This window comes from Triturus cristatus, chromosome 12 (genome assembly GCF_964204655.1).
Source record: "Triturus cristatus chromosome 12, aTriCri1.1, whole genome shotgun sequence".
Classification (NCBI taxonomy): domain Eukaryota; kingdom Metazoa; phylum Chordata; class Amphibia; order Caudata; family Salamandridae; genus Triturus; species Triturus cristatus.
In genome coordinates, this window is record NC_140595.1 from 603,550,466 (window position 1) to 603,572,223 (window position 21,758).

General features: G+C 49.6%; 1 protein-coding gene across 1 annotated transcript in view; it reads right to left on the minus strand.

The window, feature by feature from the left end:
• The window catches only part of VPS4A (vacuolar protein sorting 4 homolog A), a 209,656-nt gene that overhangs the window by 94,879 nt on the left and 93,019 nt on the right, over nt 1-21,758 (minus strand). Inside the window, exons 8-9 of the mRNA XM_085636759.1 lie at nt 5,589-5,670; nt 3,937-4,156 (exon numbers count right to left, since the gene is read on the minus strand). Of these exons, the coding sequence (XP_085492885.1) occupies nt 3,937-4,156; nt 5,589-5,670 (302 nt within the window). The remainder of the gene's footprint in view (nt 1-3,936; nt 4,157-5,588; nt 5,671-21,758) is intronic.

Consider the following 21,758-nt stretch of genomic DNA (forward strand, 5'->3'; position numbering starts at 1 on the left):
TCCCTTATGTTGCTACGTTTCTGCAGGTCTATATACTGGGCCTGAAGACAGTGGTAAGCAATAGTTCAAGGATTGGAATGCCCTTTTGAGTCTGTGCAAACCTACTAACTTGCATGTTTTAAGGTTTTTTACCAACTCCTTTCTAATCTTTTCCCATACTGAAAAAAGTTGGAAATGTACTCCCGACCATGGCAGAAGTAAAACTTCTTCCGGGGGTTGGGAAAAAAGTGGGTGGAGGGAAAGTGAACTTGAAATATTCAGATTTTCACATGAGCAAACTACACATGCACATTTGCTCATGCTAAAATGCAGTTCACAAATATTTTCTGGTAGTACTATTTCTTGGCCTACTTCTCTAAATTCTTGCGAATTCACGGAAACGGTCTATATGCACTCAATGCAAGGATATACACCATGGATGCACTTTTGAGACTTTCTTTAATAATTGGGCCTCTAATTAAGCCTGGCATTAACCATGACCTTTTGTGTTTAACAAAATTGTCTCTCTCTCTCTCCTTCTCTCGGTCTATCAGCTGGCTACACTGTGAGTGACAATATTCTTCTCTTTTACAAGGAGCATATTGGCACACAAAGTAGTTTTGTTCATTTCTTGGACCTGCTGTGGCAATGTGTGCTTTTTGAGACCAAAACCAATTTTTGCTTTTGCCAGTGCTTGTTAGAATGGTGAGGGCCCTGCAGCTCCCAAACCGATAAGGTTTTATCAAAACCATGCCAAAACAAGTCACGCATTAACAAAACCAAAAGCCTGTCGGCCAACTTCAGACCTACTGGCTTTGCCAATGCTTGTTTATTTTTGTTTCCCACAATCGTATTTTAACTGGTTACACTGATTTTCCATTATGAATATTTTTGGGATATACAAGCATACAACAAAATGTTACTAAATGATGCTGCAAAGATATGGTAGCTAAAATCTTACAGTAGTTTAGCAAAATGTGTTTTCCTACTTGCATTTTTTGTGAACATTTTATTTTGAAAGCAAAGAATCATCACTGTTGCTTTCAAGCTTCTGCAAATATTTGCATATGATCAGAGAGCATTCTGGGAGCATTACACATAGCCTCATATTACTAAACTTTGAAAACGTGTGTACAAGTTTTATACTGGCAACACAGTCAGTAGTGTAGGCCAAGCTTACAACATTTACTTTTAGTGCTCATCCTAATAATAAAGGCTTTGCATTATTGAACCATAAATACAGGTTTGATCAGTGTTAACACATGGACACACATTACCTTAACTGCAGACAATGCCCTTCCTTGATCCATAATGTGGCACTTTAAACTGGCAGCCAAAGCGTTTGTGCTGTAGGGGTTGGGCCTACTTGTCCCAAGGACAAAATACACATGAAAACGTGTTGCCCTAGACCCCAAACAATATGTCCCGGCCGTCGGGCTATAGGAATTCAACATCCCTGATCTGGTGCTCTTCACCCTGCTCAATCCGGTTTTAGGGCATCATACAGCAGAGAGACCGCACTTGTAGAAATGGCTGAGGCAATTAGGGAGTGCCTGGACGCAGGTGGCAGGGTGGCCTTGATTTTGCTTGACCTCTCTGCTGCCTTCGATACAGTGCCCCACCAACAACTTCTCGCCCGACTTTCAAACATTGGCATTTTTGGTCCCGCTTGGGATTGGCTGAAATCCTTTTTGGAGGATAGCACTCAGCAGGTCTGGATGCCACCTTTTTCGTCGGCCCCCGGAAAATGTCAACAGGAGTACCACAGGGTTCTACTTTGAGCCCCTTGCTTTTTAATATCTATCTTACTCCTCTGATTTTTCTGGCAGAGGAGCTGGGTGCTACAATCATAGCATATGCTGATGACACCCAGCTCCTATTTACCTGGAAGGACTCCGACTTGTCATCAGAAACTGCCCAGAATTGTCTTTCGACTGTTTTCAAGTGGCTCGCACATGTCCAACTGAAGTGCAAAGAGGACAAGTCAGAGCTCCTCTTGCTCGGTCAGTTCCCTCCTTCCTTTAGAGAAATCCTGTGGCCTCCAGACTACCCATGGCCCAATTCAGTGGGTAATCCAGCAAATAACCTGGGGGTCTGGTTTGGAGAAGACCTTAGGTTCTCCACGCAGATTAAGAAACTTACCGGGGTATGCTTTGGTACTCTTAAATCACTGAGAAAGTTCTTCCCCATGCTACCTAGGTCAGCCAAGGAAATGGTGGCCTGTGCCCTTATTTTATCCCGCATTGACTATGCCAATGCCCTGTACATTGGCATTCCTGGATAGCTGCTAAAAAAATTGCAAACTATACAGAATGCCGCGGCCAGACTTCTGTTTAATATCTCAGGAAGATCAAGCGTCAGACAGCATCTACGGGATCTGCATTGGCTCCCATAGAGTGCAATTTAAGGTTCTCACTCTGGTTCACAGAGCCCTACATGGCTTAGGACCGACGTATATTAGGAAGCGCTTTGCTTTCTATGCCCCCAGATCTCTGCGCTCAGCCACTCAACGACAGATGGCGAACCCCCGATTTCGTAGGATGCGTCTGGGGGGCAGTCCCTCTCCGTTAAAGCAGCAGTGGCATGGAATTCCCTTCCCATGGAACTGCGGAACATTCAGGATCCTAGGCTCTTCAAAAAACAACTTAAAACTTTTCTTTTTAATCAGCCCATCTAATTCTTTGCTCCACACTGCTACGGTCACTTTTCGCGCCAGGACACTCGAGTGTCTGTGCGCGTTATAAATATATTATATTATAACATAACATAACGTTGTGTAGACTTTTAACAAACAAACTTTTACATGACTTGAATTTTTAAGTTTGTACTTGTAAAGAACAAAGCTTAAAGTCGCAGAATGCAAAGCTATGTTCACAAAATGAACCAAGAAATAGATCAAAAAGTAGTATGTCATGAGCCCTTTGGCAACTCTGTACAATGATGGATGGATGGATGGCAAAACACAGACATTTCTTCTTTACGAAGTTGACCATGTTACTTTTTTTTTTTTTTACTGCTTTCATATGTTCTCTGCTTATGAGCTGCTTCCCATTCAGTCAAATGATTTTTCTCTTAAGACCCATGATATTGGTAATTTACTTATTTCATTTTCTTGCTTCTAGAGCAATTACTTTTGGCATTTTGAAGCAAAAGAGATAGAAAAAAGCCACAATTCTTCTGAGTATTTTCACTACCAAACTTGTTTATCAGCCTTTGTCTCTGCCTCTGTTTACCTATCCGTAAAGGCAACAGATCCCATGCAATAAATCTTTAAAACAGGATAGAAATGCAAGACACTGACCTGCTCTGAAATCGAGGACATGCTGCAGACTGAGCGCATTATAAGCATCACACACATTACACAGATAAATGTCTGCCATGAAAGTTACTTTAAAAAACGTAATCTTTACCAGCGCCACCAACGAAAAGAACAGGAATCATATTATTTTAAAGAAAAGCCTAAACTTCAATACTTATGGGTGACAATTGTCTTTCTGTCTTGATTATTCACCAACTGAAAAGCTACAATTGCACATAGTGCACCCAAGTGCCTTATTTCCTTTATCTCCCAAAGGATTTGGCAAGAATAAATATTGCAATTCGTAAAACACAAGCTAATAAGGATGTACAGTCAAGAGACACAAAAATAAAATTAAAACTCACAGAAACCTGTCTGAAAGGAAACAAAAAGTGTGATCTGCTTCTAAAGAACCGCTTGGCGACTCTCCTAGAAACTGGAATTATGAATTTAACATTTGCATTCGATCCTGGGTATTTTCAGTTTTCAAAGCTGTGGAGTACTCGCAGAACCAATATATCCCATGGTGTGCACAATCCTAAAAATGTCTAACAAGGCATTACAATATTCCTCCCCAACAAAGGGAACATGTTAAGAACATAAATCTACAGAAGATCCCATGCTGGAGAAATGTAATTATTATTCCTCACATGTCTCACCTTTTTAAAATGTGTTGCAGACTGCACCTTGCGGACCGGCTGCATGAGAGCATCCCTTACAATTATACTAATATCAGCACCAGAATAGCCATCTGTCTTTCTTGCCAGCTCCCGAATGTCAACTTCATTTAGGCAGTGTGGTGTGTTTCCTAAGTGCAGTCGAAACACCTGAGCTCTGGCGGCTTCCTCGGGCAGTGGGATGTAAATTCTTTTTTCAAACCTATTAGGACGGCATGTATTAGAAAAGTTAAATACCAATAGCAAACCAGATCTGCATGTTTCAATCCCACTCCCCCACCCACTGTTACCAACTCTTTGCAATGCCTGACAGTTTGTGACAGGATTGGACTTCCTGCCATACTAGTTTAGAAAATGGTGGACACAGAGTGTGTGTACCCTCTTGAATATACCCAGCCCAGCTCTGGCCTACGTCTGTGCTCCTCACCCCACACTTTCAAATACTGAGGGCTGGCTGAAAACCCATACTGGGAGTAGTGCATTTCAGTTGACAGCAAAGTACCCTTAACAAAAGACAGTATATATGACGGAGTGCTAGCTACTCAGAATTAGCAATTTATCCCCCCCCCTTGCGGCCAGCGCTCTCCCACTTCCAATTCTTGTAACCAAGCCAGCCTGCAAACGATGGTAGAAACTACATGGATATTCATCCTTGGAGTTACTGAGTTTTTTAAATACCTCTGAAAGAAAGCCTTCCATTCACGTTGTATTACAGTTCAAATCATGTAGTAGACTAAGGGTGTCATTTACCTCATTTGTGGGACAGGAAAGTCTCGGCCACCTGAGGCCATATTAAGATAGGTCCACTGCATTGGAAGAGAATTTTCACCAAAACTGCAGTAAACACCGAGGAGCACTTTTAGCAAAAATGCCTGCCCGGTGGGCCACCATATCACAGTAGCTAATTTGGCAATGTTTTTGTATTTTACACACAATTCTCCACGGAGTGAGGGTGACACTTGTTTAAAAAAAAAAAACACAAAAGTACAATGTCCTTGATGCACAGGTAGTTTTTCTTTTTGCCCTTGTTGGCCCCAAGTACCATAGCTTGCATGGCAATCCCAGGAACCAAATATGAACATCAGAAGGCCTAAATATGGCAGGTTCTTTCTCTGTTCCTTAGCCTGCAGCTCTTTGGTGGCTGGGCTAACAACTGCAGCTTTCTGACGGTGCGAGTGGATGCTTCACAGTTGGAAACAGAGTGGTTTCCTGACTCAAAATGAGGCATGGGATCATGGGTTCCGAGGTAGGGGGAAAACACAGACTTACTGGGATTCTCCATTTCTACCACATCCTAAATGACCCCTATGATTTTAAACCCTTCACATGTGTGATTTTCCAACTGCATACCTCTATAACAGACAAAAGGACTATACCGATTACCATTCTATGAATTACACCACCAGTTATTCGATTACAATTAATGAAAGTCCGGACACTGAAGACCTGTAACAAGTATGAAGGGTAATGTACGTTCCTATTAGAAAAGAGGACATCTAAAGTGAGGGAGGTTAATAGTGCAAAGCTATACTGAAAGCCTCATCCAAGGGGAGGAGGGAAAACACACACTTGTCCTCTCCAACCTGAAGGAGTAATGCCTAAATCTGGAAGAGTGGAACCTGTTTTGAGCTCACCTCCTCCTAATGGCAGAGTCCAGTACCCAAGGGATATTTGTTGCTCCAAGAACGAGGACTCCATCATTGTTATTGCCAACACCTGTACGTGAACAACAACAAAAAGGATCAGAATAGGTAGACTTATCATAGGAAAGACAACAGCTGTGTAACCCAGCAAAAAAGAAACATGCAACCTTTACCACAGCACATGACTGGGCCACTGTTTACCTTGAACCACTGTTTCCCAAATTTTTGTTGGGTCGCTAAAAGTCCAGGCAATAAATAAGGAGGACTTTAAATTCTGTATTTATGGTTTCACATTTGCTGCGCTTCACAGACAGGGGTCCAAAATCAAGCTTTGCCTTCTGCTGGTAATTTTTAACACGGAGACTGGTGTTTACGAACTCCACTCATTTTGTAGTCGGAAAAAAATTAGAAAAGTGAATTATGCGACAATCTTGCTGGGGTAAATGAAGTGTAAAAGGAAAGCCAGAGGATGTCATTTGTTTCTAACACACAACAAAATGTAAATACCTGTAAATTAACTGTACTTGTTCAGCAGTTAGGAGAGCAAAATTAAGCACATTTTGTTTTGTAATTCTAAAGTGCGATTGTAGGAAGCTGGCTCTTTATATAATATACCAAAAAGAGGTATATTGTGTAGAAATTCCAGGTATCCCTTACTAGTGGATAGGACTTGCTTTAACAATATTAAGGTGCTCTTTTTGTGGTAGTGTGGTCGAGCAGCCTTAGACTTATCAAGGAAGAGTGTTAGACATGTGTTATATAGTCACATTCAATAAATGATACACACACACTCTCAATAAGGAGATCCACAACAAGTTAGAAAAATAGCATATATTTTTATATCATTTTTAGCACCAAGAACTTAATTATAGGGTAAGTACTTTTTAAAATAGCAGTTCTTAAGAAAACAGGTAAGTATATTTGTCTAATGCTGTAATGTTATCCTATAGGGAAAAATACATATACTGCAGACAGGTACTTAGCAGTGACCTACAGGACCAATCTACTGGTGTTCAGGTAAGTACGGGGCAAGGTCAAATTCAGCACCAACAGGTCACCTCTGGAGGCTCTGGGGCGTCCGGGTGCAGAGGTGCATTTCAACATCGGGTGTCCCGTTGGTTTCAATGGGAAAGAGTCCTAGGTCAAAGAGGCTGCATATACAGACTGGGGAGCTAGTCCAGCTGAAACAACTCAGGCACGTAGGGACACCTTCGGTCCACTTCTCCTAGGGCTGGGGGGTTCAGGTGAAGTGTTTTCTTGAGCCGTCGGGTTTTCACTGCAGGTAGAGAGGACCTGCACAAAGAGGCTGCAGGCGGTGACTGGGAGTCCAGTCCAGGCAAACCTAAGGTGGGGTTTGACTTTGGAGGGTCACAGAACCTAGCTGCCACCATTGGCCCACTTCGACTCAGGCTTGGGGGCATAAGTGCACTGGTGCTTTCGGGTGTCGGGTTTTTGGACATCCGGAGTCCTCCCGGTTTTTCTAGGGTGCAGGGGAGCAGCTCCGCCACTCCACTCCACTCCACTCCACTCCACTCCACTCCACTCCACTCACATATCAAAGCCGGCAGAGGCCTTTGAAGCTTCCTGCTTGAATATGCGGATTACTGAGCCATCCAGTTTGGAGGAAGTGACAACACCTCTGGCCAGAGCCAGCAGTGCTTCTGCTCTCAGAGAGCGTAGGCTCTCACCTGCAGGGGGTCATAAACCTGTCTGTGCTGACAGGATGGTTTACACCAGTCAGTCAGCACACTAGAGGCTGGTAGGTTTTCAGGGGGCACCTCTAAGGTGCCCCCCTGGGTGCATGTATTTATAAATCCGCCACTGGAATCAGCGTGGGTATTAATACAAGGTGTTTGATACCAACACTATAGATTTCAGTGAAACCATCATGTAGCTGGGGAACTTGTTTTTACCAGTGTCCAGCACATGTACTTAAAATGGCTTCCCTGTTCACCTGTGACATCTAAGAATTGGCTTAGACATCACAGGGAAATATCTGCACATGCAGATATAGTCACACATGTAGTATAGCACACCATGCCCTAGGGCTATACGCCCTGCTGCAGAGGTGACTTGCCTATACTGCATGAAGTGTCTGTAGGCATGGCACACAGGGACGTGTGCCATGTTGTGTTTTCACTTTTATCTGCACCAAGACATGCAAACTACCATGGCAGTCTGAATGATTTAGGTGAGGGGTCCCTTAGGGTGGCACAATACAAGCTGCAGCCCTTAGGGTCCCTTTGAGTACCCATGCCCTGCGTACCCCAGGACCATTTACTAGGGATTTACAGGGGTGCAAAAGGTATGGCCAATTGGGAGACCAATTGTACAGTTTTAGGGAAAGAGATTTGGCACTGGCGCCCTGGATAGCAGGAACCCAGTGCATTTTCTGTCAAAACTGCATCAAATACCAGGCAAAACGTGAGGGGTAACTATGTAAACAAGCATTAGAAATGCAATCGGTCTCGCATTTGTTTGATTTAGAGCTATTGGCATTGTAAATGGCAATCTCTTTTACCAATGTGTTATGGAGTGTTTGTATCTAGTGTGTAGTGAAATTATGGGCTTAGTTAGTTGCGTAATTGTGTAGCGTGGAATTGTGTGGTTGGAGTGGATTTGTTCTATGAAATTATGTGGCATGGTGTATTGTGGAATTATATGGATAGCAATTATGGGGTATTGGGTGTACTTGAATTATGTGGAGTGGGATTGTGTGTTGTGGAGTGGTATGTAGTGGAGTGTAATTATGTGGTGTGCTGTTGAGTTTTGTGACACGATGTGTAATTGCGTGGCGTGGATTGGATATATGTGGTGTGTTGTGTAATTGTGTTGATTTGTATAATGTGGTTTGGTGTCGAATCATGTAGTGTGGTTTGGAAATGTGTGGAGTTGAATTGTGTGGCGTGGAGCAGTGTTGTACGAGTTACTTACCTTCGGTAACGATGTATCTGGTCGAGACGATTCTAGCCGCAGATTCCTTCACTTGGAATTATCCCCAAGCGTGAGACTGGATCCGGAAACTTTTTTGCCACAGCATCCCTGCGCGCCGGGGGCGGGGCGACATCAAGCGACTTCGCCCAGGCGTCGTCCACGTACGTGACATCAGCGAGGTCACATAAGACCCGCCCCGGTGCGCCTACGTCAGTTTTCTTCGGAGAACTTTTCTGCACCACAACGCGGAACCACCAAATAAAAAAAACTGTGGAAGCATGGGAACAGTGTGCGAAGAGCAGAAAAAAATTGGAAACAAACGGTGACTAACAACACCACTAGAGTAGTGCCAACACTGCAGAACCCAAGGGCAGGGAAAGAAGAAGAAGAACAAGCAGAAACCTGCGCAGTCACCCTGCCAGCACATAGACAACCTCCAACCCCTGTGCCCCGGAGGCAAAGAACTTGCGTAAAAGTCATGGCCCCCTCCCCCATCCTGAGCAAGGAATGGGACCAGTCCCAAGACAGACCGGGACAACAAACCTCCAAGTCACCCCAACCTAGAGGGCAACCACCCACAAAGGACAAGGGCAAGACAAGGCCAGATGACCCTTCATCAGAGGATAGCAATGGAAGGAAGGGAGGGGAGGGAGGACAGGGATAGAAAGCAATCCCCCCCCAACCTGGAATAGCCAGAGCAGCAGGGCACCGGAGCACCTCCTCCAAAGGACCAAAGGAGGAATGAACCGCCCCCAGACGGAGCCACCCATCAAGAACAAGGAAGGCACCTATAGGCGACACAGCTCCCCACCAGGAGGCAAGTACCGAAGACCAACCCAAGGGGAGGAAGGGCGGGCTGTGAAGGAATCTGCGGCTAGAATCGTCTCTACCAGATACATCGTTACCAACGGTAAGTAACTCGTACATCTGATAGAGACTACTAGCCGCAGATTCCTTCACGTAGAATAGATACCCTAGCCATACCCCCTGGGAAGGAAGGTCTGCGAAAGGACCCCACCAGCCAATGCAGAACAGAGGGCCCCACAGGGGACAAGATCTGTGGACCAGGTAGAACCTCGCCCCGGCTAGGCCAAGGGAAACCCCACAAGCAGAACCCCACCAACTCCAAGGGGATGTAGGAGGGAAAGAAGGCTGAAGAGGCTCGTACACTCACAGCAGAGGAACCAAGGGCAAGGACAGAGAGGCCTAAGCACCCCACTCCCCAACAAGGCAACATAGCTTCCGCCCAATGCCAAGACAGGAAAAGCGGAAGAAGAAGCCGCCTAGAGGGCCCAAGGAAACGAGGGAAAAGAAGGCGAACCCACTCCAGATGGAGAGCAGCCTACCAGCCAGAACAGCGCCGGCAGTCAAAGCCGCCAGAAGCAAGAAGAACAGCCCGAGGCCCCAGGAAGGCCGAGTAGGCGACGCCTGGCAAGGGAGAACACAGGATCATTCCAGATCTCAGGACAGGAGCAGGGAGAGGAGGAGATGCCCGGGCACACCACTACGAGTGGCCGCACACAGGACCTCAGGAAGCAAAAGCAACCTACCTAAACGCCATGGAGAACAGGCACCCGAAAGTGACCAGAACCCTCTAGCAGAGCGCAAGCTATATGACAGCTACCACTACCCCACATAGGGTACATTAAGTCCCAAGATATGGGAACCCTCTTTGGAAGAACTTCCGCAGCAGAGGAAAAACAAAAGAGCCACGGGGAAAAAAACACCCCTGCTGAAGGAGTTATAAGCAGCCCAAGCAAAGCAGAAGGCCCAATCTCTGGGCCAAGTCTGCGTAACAACTCCTGCAGAACCCACACACAATCAACACAAGGGCCGTCCAGCAGCCAACAATGCCAAAGTCCCAAGAAAGGACGTAAACGGCCAGAAAACACACTCCACAGCCAGAACAACCGGCCTTAAGAAGGCCCAGAATCAACCCAACTCAGAAGTCACTGAGGAGGGGACGGAGGAGGATATGGCGGAGGAGGACGGAGCCCAGCCAAGAGCCATTGGATGGCGGAGTCGGCCGGGGCATGGAACAACAGGCTGCCATCAAACGGAAGGTCAATGAGTCGCTCCCGAATATTCTCAGGGAATACTCCGTCCCGAAGCCAAGAATGGTGACGGAGAGCGACTGAGGAAGCCATGGCCCTGCCCAGCACCTCTGAGATGTCCTGAGCGGAGCAGAGAATAAATGCCGCAAGCTCCCGGCCATCCATGCTGCAAGTCCACCTGACCAGACTCCTGGGACGCTGCAAATAACAGAGACTCAGCCGAGTCCCACAAACAGGAGGAGACCCTAGCCAGCACACACAAGGTGTTAAGGGCCTGCAGGGCCGCGCTGGTCGAGGCGTACATGTTGCGTCCCCAAGAGTCCAGCCAGCTGGCCTCTCAGGACGGCGGAGTCAACAGTGGCGGCAGGGAGAGAAAAGCAGTCCACAAAAGGGGGCTGGCGGCTGAGGGCTGAAGGGAAAGACACGCCGGGTCACGCGGCGCCGGGAGGTGGCGGTGCAAAAGATGCTGAGGCACCTGGTCCCCTGAGGCAGGACGCCTCCAAGCCCCCGTCAAGGAAGAAAGGAGCGAACCTTCAAAGGGAAGTAAGACTTCCCTCCCACCAGAGCCCTGGTGGAGGACCTCCAAAAGATGGTCCGCCGGAAAGTGAGCCACCAGGTCACCCATGCGCAGGATGCCCACAGCCGTGGACACCGAGTGAGCGCAGGCCGCACCCGCCTCCGTAGGGCCCCGCGGTGGAGAAAGCAGCTCCTCCGTGGGCTAAGGCGGCCGTCCCCGATGCCAAGCGGGACGGGCAAGGGCCAGACCTGAAGTCAGAAGGAGCCGAAGAATGAGGGACCTGCCGCTCTTCCGACGAACACTTCTGCCTCAGGAAGGGCGGGGAGCCGCCCTTCGATGCCGGTGATAAAGACACCACATGGCGGCCAGTCTCTGGGGAGGACAACACCAATATACAGCCTGCCTCCGGAGAAGGAGCGTCCAAAGACGAATCCGCGGTACGACTCCTGCGCGGAGCCGTAGAGTCCGCTGCTTGAGGCAGGACATCGGCACCATCCCGCGTCACCGGACAAGGTACCTCTAAGTCAACCCGCACCGGAGTCCGGAGCGGAGACCGGAGTAGAGCTGGAGCCGCACCGGCTCCAGTGCGGCGCCGGAAGGACACCGAACCGACCCCCGCCAAGGCAGCCCCCTGCGTGGGGGAACGAGACGTGTCTGGGGAATGGCACGAAGCCCTCCGTCAGCCGCGGCCCAGAATGAGGCGAAGATTGCTCGGCAACCCATGTGGCGGCTCCAGGGACGATTCAACCTCCGACGAGCCCTCCGACGAGCCCTCCGACGAGGCAGCCGCCTGTGGGGAGGGACGAGAGGGGCCCGGAGAGGGACGAGGGGTCCTCCTTCGGCCTCGACCCGGAGCAGGACGAGGAAGGTCCACCGACCCCTGTGGCTCCGCACGGTCCAGCTGCCGCAGGCGCCGTAGCGGCGTCACCTCGGCCTTAGACAGGACCACCTTGTCAAAGGACCGAGAGGGGCTCGGGGATGTGACCCGAGCCCCGGCGACCTCCCGCGACACCACAGGGACCCCCGCGGGAGTTTGCAGTGAGGCAGAGACGCCGTGGCCTGAAGAAGGTGCCCCAGAGGAGCCGCACCCCAACAGCACCACATCCTCCAAGCCTGGATCCGAACCAGTCGGCGCCGGGGCCAGAGCCACCGGCGGCACCGCGGAGGGCCCTGCGCAGGGTGAGGGATCCGCCGACGCCCCAGGAGGGGAAGGAGGGGGAGACGCCAGCGAGGCCTGCTAAGCCGTCGCGTATGTCTCCATTTGGTCTCTCGAAGCCCCAACACCGGGAAACAGTGGATAGGACAAAACTGCGACACTTACCCACCGGGGAGCGACGCTCACGTGACATCGGAAAAGGGCGAGGACGACGACCACGGCCGTTTCTGAAGCCGTCTGCCGAAGCAGACCGAGGGGAGGACGTCGACCTGGAGAGACCCGCCGAGAGAAGTTTCATCCAGCGCTGCCGCCGCGACTTCAGCTTCAACTGTTGGCAGGCCGCACAATCTGTGGTGCCGTGATCCTCCCCCAAAACACCACATACAATGAGGTGAGGGTCTGTCGCCGACATAAGACGCCCACAAAACGGACAAGTTTTGAAGCCCGAAGACATTCGCACACTGTTCCACCAAAAGGAAATGGAAGAAAAAGGGGCCCTAACAGGCCTGTAGCAAGGATCAAATCCGCGTTGCACGCGGAAAAGGAAAAAACTGACGTCGGCGCGCCAGGGCGGGTCTTATGTGACCTCGCTGATGTCACGTACACGGACGACGCCTGGGCGGAGTTGCGTGATATCGCCCCGGCACGCAGGGATGCTGTGGCAAAAAAGTTTCTGGATCCAGTCTCACGCCTGGGGATAATTCTATGTGAAGGAATCTGCGGCTACTAGTCTCTATCAGATACTAGCTTTGCACTTGAGTGCTATTGTCATTGTTAATGCGTTTTAGCCATGTGTTATGAAGTGGATTGGATGAATGTGGTGTGGTGTGGTGTGGATTGGAATCATGTGGTGTGGATTGGAATTATGTGGGTTGGATTGGAATTGTTTACTGTGTAATAGCGTGGTTTGGAATTGTGGGGTGTTGAGTGGAGTTGTGTGTAGTGGAATTATGTAGATACAAATTTGTGGCATTGAGTGTATTAGAATTATGAGGAGTGGGATTGTTTGTCGTGGAGTGGCATGTAGTGGAGTGGAATTTTGTGGTGTTAAATTTCTTACCACGATGTGGAATTGCGAGTTGTGAATTTGATATATGTGGTATTTAGTGGAATTGTATTGTGTTGTTGAATTATGTGGTTTGGTGTAGAATTATGTGGTGTAGAATGGAATTTTGTGGAGTTAAATTGTGTGGCATGGAACTGTGTGGCGTTGAGTGAAATTATGTGGAGTATAATTATGTGATATGGTGTGGAGTGTATGTGGATTGTTATGTGGCAGAGAGTGGATTTATGTGGGGTGTATTTATGTGGTACTGAGTGGAGTTGAATTGTGTTGTTGAGTGGTATTATGTGGAGTGTATATATGTTGCATGGTGTTATACAGCAATCTGGTTGAATCATGCTTGTATTATTACGTCGCTGGCATCCAAGTCAATACCTATAATAAACTGCTCAAGAATGACGATTGCGGTACGGGTCGCCATCCAGAGTTAAAAGACAGTTATATGAACATACAGCAAATTATGAAAAGAACAAACGGCAAAATAAAGGCTAGAGTATCGATATTCCGTGTGAAAGTAGGGGATTTCACACGTTATTGTTTTATTTTCAAAGAAAAACAAATGGCTGCTAGTCGTATGGTAAGTGAAAAAATCACGTGCATCAAGTCTCAGCACATGATTTATCACTCAAAAATCACCTTTAAATATATTTTGGAAATTCAACCATTTTTCGGCAAACATCAGCTTACGAGCTCTGATAATATACACATTTTCATCTTTGAATACTTCATTTTGCCTTACATATGTTAATTTATACAAACAGTTCCAATTTGCATTCACTTTAATTCACCATCATTCTAATTAAAGCAACACTACTTTACCATATAATTATTCCTTAAAAATCATCATCTCACTAACAAGGCTTTGCACCACCCCTAAGTCTGGTAAGGCTTCAAAAACACATCCTACCAGTTGTAGAGCATTTGCTCCAACTATGGGAAAATTACTTTAAAACTCAATAGACAGTGGGAAAGGTGATTATTTTGGGATCCCTCCCAACTGAAGGTGAGGACTCAGAAGATGACCTGGAAAGGAAAAGCATGCAGTGCGGAATAATTTTGTCGTGGTCCCATCGTACTAGGACCACCACAGGCTGAGTTATGGGAAAAAATGTGTTTTAAATAAAGGGCCCCGCAAAGCATTATGGGGCGAGTTTCCTTAGTGCAGTGAATATTAAGTATCAGCTACCTCTCCCACTCTCCTTGGTTGGCAGGATATCAATCATGAAAATGGTCGTGCTGCCTCGCTTCCTTTTCCTGTTCATTAATATCCCTATGGTGTTACCACAGGTATTTTTTGATAGGCTACGTAGGTCTCTATTGAAGTTGGCATGGGCGGGCAAGCAGGCTCGAGTCAGCTGGCAGGTGCTCACGGCGCCGTACCATATGGGAGGACTCGGTGCGCCCGATATGGAACTGTACTATCGGGTGGCTCAGGGAGCGCAGGCACACAGCTGGATTCACGGGGAGGAATCGGTGCCGTATCTTATACTGGAGAGGTTGTTTGCGGACCCCCTCCCGTTGCCAGCGATTCTATTTGAAACACCCGACCGCCGCACAGGTTATTTGGACTCCCTGAACTCCACGAGGCACGCTTGGGATAGTATACTACGGAACACGGCTGTGGCATTACTGTATTCCCCGGCAATGCCAGTGGAACGGGCGCGATGGCTGCCTCCCTGTAGGGACACGGGCGTGGTGCGGGCCATGCAAGAACTTAGCCTGCACGTGATGGGAGACCTGTTCGCGGTTGGCACAGTGATAACATGGGATGAGGTGGCTGCAGGGGCAGAAGCCCCGACGCAGCTGCAGCGTTTCCAATTTCATAGAGTGAGGGGGGCGTTGCGGCAGCAACTGGGGGACGATATGGCGGAGCCCCCGGAGGTGCCGGAATTAACATATATCATCAAGCACAAAAGCCCTCGCGGGCTCATATCTCGACTTTATAAGATAACTATGGAGCACCGTATACATTGGTACCCCAAGGCTCGGCTGGCCTGGCAACAGGACCTGGGGATGGTAATAGACGACGCCATGTGGCAGTATTGCTGCGCTGGCACACGTAGGATATCACTCCATGGGAAGCACAGGTTACTTCATTTTAAGTACAGAAATAGAGTATATTATACGCCGGCCAGACTACACCGATACGGTCTGCGAGAAGATGCCGGGTGTGAGCGATGTGGACACGCCACGGCAGACTTTATCCATTTGGCCTGGGAATGCCCTGAGGTATATAGGTTCTGGCTTGCTATTTTCCACAAACTGGGGGGACTGATGGAACTAGAGGTTAACCCGGATCCGGCAGTAGCTCTGCTGGGCTATTCGAAGAAGCTGCCTAGAGCCGTTCGCAAAATGGTTGACATGGGTCTGCTGATGGCTAAGAGAAGGGTGGCAATGTGTTGGATGAGGGGCCCATTGCCTACAGTAGAACAGTGGGCCCGGGATGTATTGTATTGCTGCACGCAGACGGAGGTATTTAGCGAGCTGCTCCCGCCGCGCAGCCGACCGAAAAATTTCTGGGGACTATACACAGAACGCCTCAGGGGGAAGGAGGGAACATCGGAGAGGGGCACGGAGTCGGCAGTCGAGGGGGAGCAGGGAGCGGTGGTGCAGTAGGCTACCGGGGGTGTGACCGTTCGTCAACGGGAGAGCCGACTTGTGCGCAGAGAGCCAGGAAATGCACTTACAAGCTGGGGGCAGTGGACAGTGAGGGGCGGGGAGATAGGCGATAACGCAGCGGGAGTGGCCAGGGACTGGCAGGGAGCAGAGGGTGGAGTACGGGTGGACCGCTGAAGCTGGTAGAAACTGGGATTGGCATTATTGGAGGAGATCTGTTTGGACGCCTAAATGTTGGGGGGGGTGGGGGGGGTATGGGGAGGGGGTTGGGGGAGTTTGATTTGATTAGAAGTGAAAACTGTTGTTCCCCGGCGGGGAAGTGTATACAGGCTGTGACATACTGCTATAACACTGTAAGACCTCCCAACGGGACTACTTTGGGGTGCAGCGATGACCGGCCTCCGGGATGTGGGATAAGCTGTCGGGCTGCTGTGAGGTAGTGGTGTACAGTAGCCGGCCTCAGGGTTGTAGGCGCACTATGATGTATGTCATTTTGGGCAATTTTAAAGAAATAAATTTAAAAAAAAACAAAAAAAAAAGTAGCAGCTACCCTGCTGAGCCGGGGAGAGCCCAGTAAAGTTTTCCTTTCTGCAGCCTTGCGGCATGTTTCCCTTTTTAGGTCTCGACTAGCGAAGGCTGCGCTTGCGCAGTCTCGCTCGCAAGATTTAATGTTTTCTAGTAGTGGGGCTTGAACCCACCCCTCTTCTCCATTGGCTAGCTTCCTAAACGGAGGCCAGCCATTGGAGGAGAGGGGAGTCTGTCCATTTAAGCCCCGTCTTTTTTGGATTTGGGGGCGTGATTTTTAGTTTCTTTCTCTCCTCTGGAATGTAAACATTCCAGCCAATGGGAAGAGAAGAGAAAGAAAAACACGCCCCCGAATCCGAAAAGGACGATGCGTTTCTCCGAGGCATTTCTGCTTGACCGCGGAGAAAGATGGTGGTGTTCATGGCGTCATCCCCGTCCACCATGGTACCCCATACACGGCCCGGCTGGTGCTCGTCCCCTCCCCCTGCTCTCGGCTCCCTCGGTGCTCCTCGGTCTAAACACGGGCGCGGGGACCAAATGCAGCGGCGCAGGGAGCTGGCTTTTGTGACTGTGGCTGTAAAATATAGCTCATGTGGGTGCCGCTTGGCGCCCTGTTTTTGAATGGGAACCTGCCATGCCCATGTTGTTGCTGTGTTTGGTTGGTAGATAGAGTCTGCGTGCTGATGCGGCTGCTGCTAAATCAGGGAGCCGAGTCCATGCGAACTGCCATCTGATCCCCTCTTATCAATGAAGCAGCAGATCATGGCGGATGGCCCCAGATGTAAGAGGTGAAAACAAGCCAATCCACGGAGGAAAAACGGTAAGCGGACCCTGCCCGACATCGACTCTCTGCGGCCGGTGGGCGTGGGAAGGGCTGCGGCGGCCCTGGGGGCACTTTGTGGGGGGCAGCGGGGCTGGGGGCGGGCGGGAGGTACTGGGAGTACTGTGCGTGCAGACGGGGTGTCCTGGAGGTGCCCGGCCGTATGGGGGAGTGTTGGGGCGAGTTAGCCCCAAACTGCTCGTCCCGTGTCAGGCATTGCCCCTTTGTGGTGTCTTGCACAGTTGTTTTCTTGTCTTGGGAGAACAGCGGCTCTCTCATGGGTGTGCTCAGGGTTCTATGGATGTCGTCCACGGGGCGTGCCAGGCAGCGTGTGCCCACTTTCTGCCTGTCAGTTTGTGATGTGGTGCCTTCGCCGGGCACCCCCTCCCCCGCCCTGCTGCTGCTGTCTTTAGGACACACATTTCACCCCGGGCTCAGCCGCGTCTCCCCTGCTCTTCTGTTGTTTTTATGAAATGATTTTCTGAAATCGATGTCCTTTGTGGGACTTCCTCCTTTCCTTCCAAGAACTGGAAACACTGCGGACGAGCTGGGTGAATGAGCACACGCCTCGAGCCCAGGACCCTCAGTTCCCTCCCTATGCAAAACAATATATTTGAAGAAAGAGTGAGATCTGTAACGGAAGCGCCCCTATGCTCATTGTGAGTGTTTGTGCTTTCTTCTGATCTCTTCCCATCTGACTCTCCGGATCAATAGGTGTCACTGACAGTCTGTTTATGTGTGTAACATGTCACATGCGTTGTTGGTCGCCTTGATTGCCTCGGCGAGCGCTTCACCCCAGCAGGGAAGAGCCCAAGTCCGAAGGTTGGGTGGGCCCAGAAGCAGTCACACATGTAATTAAATACCAGGAACTTCTCCTGGCCGCGTGCTGTACGCACAGCCCCTCTCCCACTGATGGCGCTGCACGCAGAGGGGACGTGCGCGCACCAGGGTGATCACTCACCAGACACTAACTTTCTAGAGAGGGCGAATACTGCTGGTGGCCCCTGGCTCCCTTTACACTTCCACAACCCGCATTTTTCAAGGCAGTCCTTGCTTTAGGTCGTGGGCTGGTAAAGTAAGGCATGGGTTGTAAAAGGCGCACGAGGTCCCACCATGCCTTGACATTCTTGGCAAGTGCACCCACAAAGCATTGCCCACTCTGGAACTCAAAGACTCAGGGGGCGTCTGCTGGGGACAATCCTAGAAACACGCCTGAAGGGCACTGGCAGCAAAGGGGGCAAAATATTAGTACACACGAACTGCATTAAATACGGATAAAGAGCTTTTAGAACGTTCCTTAATATATTGTACCATCGGAAGGCCTGGCAGTGCTGGGCAGAGGGAAGCAGACGGGCTTGGGGAAGGCCGACTATAGTGATCTGTGGCCGGTGAAGGGCAGGGGAGAGGGCGCCAGGCATGAAAGCTGCCCCGAGGCCGGGGACAGGGGGTGGACGGGGTCCGCAGCCAGGGCCACCGTGAACGTGTGCACAAAAACCCAGCCACGGGGGGGAGAGGTGAGCTGGCGCAGCCAGGAATGCATGCGCTTGTCAGTAAGTTCGGTCAGCTGATGCCGAGTCGCCTGACTAACTTTTTAACACTTTCTCTGCTCGCACAAAAAGGCGCCTTTCTCCCGGCCCATCTGGTGTTATACCGGAGGCCCCTTCTGCTGCCAGCGGTGTCCTCCCTGGACACTGGCACATTCAGAAACTGGTTTAAAGTCCGTCGCTGGGCACTGCAGCCCTCTCACGGTCCTTTGGAAAAGGACTCATGGGTGTGTGAGCAGCGCCCGCTTCTCTGGTGCGGACACAGATGCACACCGTCCCCCCTGTAGTGTTGGTGTAAGCCCCTGAAAGCGCACCGAGGCTGGCTTAAAAAACGTTTACATGCGGCTCTTTCGCAAAGTTAAACAAGCCTGGTTCCACATTTAAAGCTTCACCTGCTGCAGGTTAGCAGCCGGGAAAAGATGAGGGAAGAAAGCACGCATTTAAAAAAAAGTTAATGTCAAGGCAGAGAATAAGATAAAAGCGTTATGTAGTTTATTTCAAGAAATAGGACTTTAGCGTTGTTGATTCTCTGAAATTTCGCCTGTCCTCCTCTTTAGTGGCTTTTCACCAGTGTTCAGTTATTCAGTACACAGGAGCGCTCCAAGTAAAATGTATGTATTTATTGTATTCAGAAACTATAGATCACCACATAACATCAAAGGCATCCTGGCATCAACTGACGCCAATTCATATCTAAACTGTAGAACGGGTCATGCACAGTATTCCAAGCTGCAGGTAACCTATACAATGTTCTAAATTATATGACCTAAAAGGATTCAAAGTTGCAAGGATGGTAGAGATGAAAGCAGCAGTAGCACTGGTTATAACCTTCACACAAGCAGGGATTCACCACTTTTTTATACAACTATTGGCAACTTTTAACTTTTCCCAGCATGCTGGGACACAGCCTTTCTGCAAGCTGTGTGTGTGTGTGTGGGTGGCTGTGTGTGTGTGTGTGGGTGGCTGTGTGTGTGTGTGGGTGGCTCTGTGTGTGTGTATGGGTGGCTCTGTGTGTGTATGGGTGGCTCTGTGTGTGTATGGGTGGCTCTGTGTGTGTATGGGTGGCTGTGTGTGTGTGTGTATGGGTGGCTGTGTGTGTGTGTATGGGTGGCTGTGTGTGTGTGTATGGGTGGCTGTGTGTGTGTGTGGGTGGCTCTGCGAGTGTGTGGGTGGCTCTGCGTGTGTGTGGGTGGCTCTGCGTGTGTGTGGGTGGCTCTGCGTGTGTGTGGGTGGCTCTGCATGTGTGTGGGAGGCTCTGTGTGGGTGGCTTTTTTTGTAGGTGGCTCTATGCATGGTGGCTCTGTCTGTGTGTGGGTAACTCTGTGTGTGTGTGTGTGTGTGTGTGTGTGTAGGTGGCTATGTGAGTGGCTCTGTGTGTGGGTGGCTTTGTGTGTGTGGCTCTGTGTGTGGGTGCAAATGCAATATGTCTCGTATTTGAGAGGGATTAAGCTATTGACATTGTAAATAACAATGCCGTTTCTTTAACCCCTTCAGTGCTCCGCCCTTTCCCCGCCCTGTGCCAGCCCTTTCATTAGCGGGCGGGGTTCATGACGAGATAGTCTCGTCATGGGCACAGCGCAACCGCGCTCCATGACGAGACCATCTCGTCATGGGCACTGAAGGAGTTAAATGTTTTAAAAACATAAACATAAACAAAAATAATGTCATGAGCAATGCCAATAGCTCTAACTTTAACAATGCCGAGACCATTGCATTGTAAATGCTTGTTAAATGGGCCCACAAAAAAAGCATTTGTCTGTCAAGTTGACAAAGAAAGGCTTTTTTTGTAAAAGCGCCCCAGGACGCGCTTTAATTTTAATGTCGGCTGCGCCCTTTCTTTACACTGAGCCGCATCTAGGATGGAAATGGAGGTGGGGAACATGGCGGCCACGAAGTAAACGGCCATGTGCTGCTGATGAGGAGAACACTAGTTGGCGTGTGATCCCCTCCCCCGATACACATGAATGTGAAGAAAGCATACCTGCTGTGCTTATAGATCTTGAGGTAGCCTTGGTGGTTGTCTGCAGGTGTGATTATGGCCGGTCCTTGGCCCGAGGAGAGTGATCACGGCATGGTTACGACGCAGCCGCGCAGTGCGAGCTTGTACCTAAGGTGGCAGAGCACAAGCTGGCTGGAGGAAGGAGAAAGCTGTGTGCACGCCGCTTCAGACGGCAGTAATCGTGCTGCTGGGTCCCAGCGTGTGAGTGAGGGCTGGGGAGGCGACAGAGGAGACCAGCGGGTGCAACGGCCAACACCTATGGAGAAGAACCCATGGGCTCCAGAGAAAGTAGGCAGCTCCACTACAAAGATTTCCAGGTATACCCTGCGCACACAGGCAATTGGAAAATCCATAGAGGTGAGTTCTGGGCTAGAATTACCCATACTCACTGTGGATCCTACCGACAAGAGCACCTGTAAGGTGGGGGGGCAGGGTCCACCCCAACAAAGCTGGGGAGAGCTGGGAATCCAACAAAGCAATCTGGGAGGAGTCTGCATGGAAGAGGAAAAAGAATCTCACCCCCCCAGGTAAAGGTCACCCCCTCCCTCAAAACGTTTTATAAACTATTAACTCAACCAGCAAAACAGAGAGAGGAGGGTGGGAAAGAAGTTAGTGCATCCCAGAGGGGGACTGGAATGGAAAAAAGTAAATCCCAAGTCGGTAGCTGAGAACGACGTCCCGTTTGGGGGCAGCAGGAGTGTAGGAGCAGGCAGTGGGCCTGGAGCCGATGTCAGCAGTACCTTTCAGATATCAACTCGGAATACCTTTAGTGTGTTGGCAGTAGGAGATGAGGCAATTTCTGTGGGGAAACAACATCAAGATCCTCAGCAGGTAACTGAGACAAGGGGTTGGACCGATGGACAATCGGAAGCCCCTCTGGCCTCCATCCTTCTAGATCTGAAAGAGGAAATAAAAAAAAGGTTCAGGGTATCG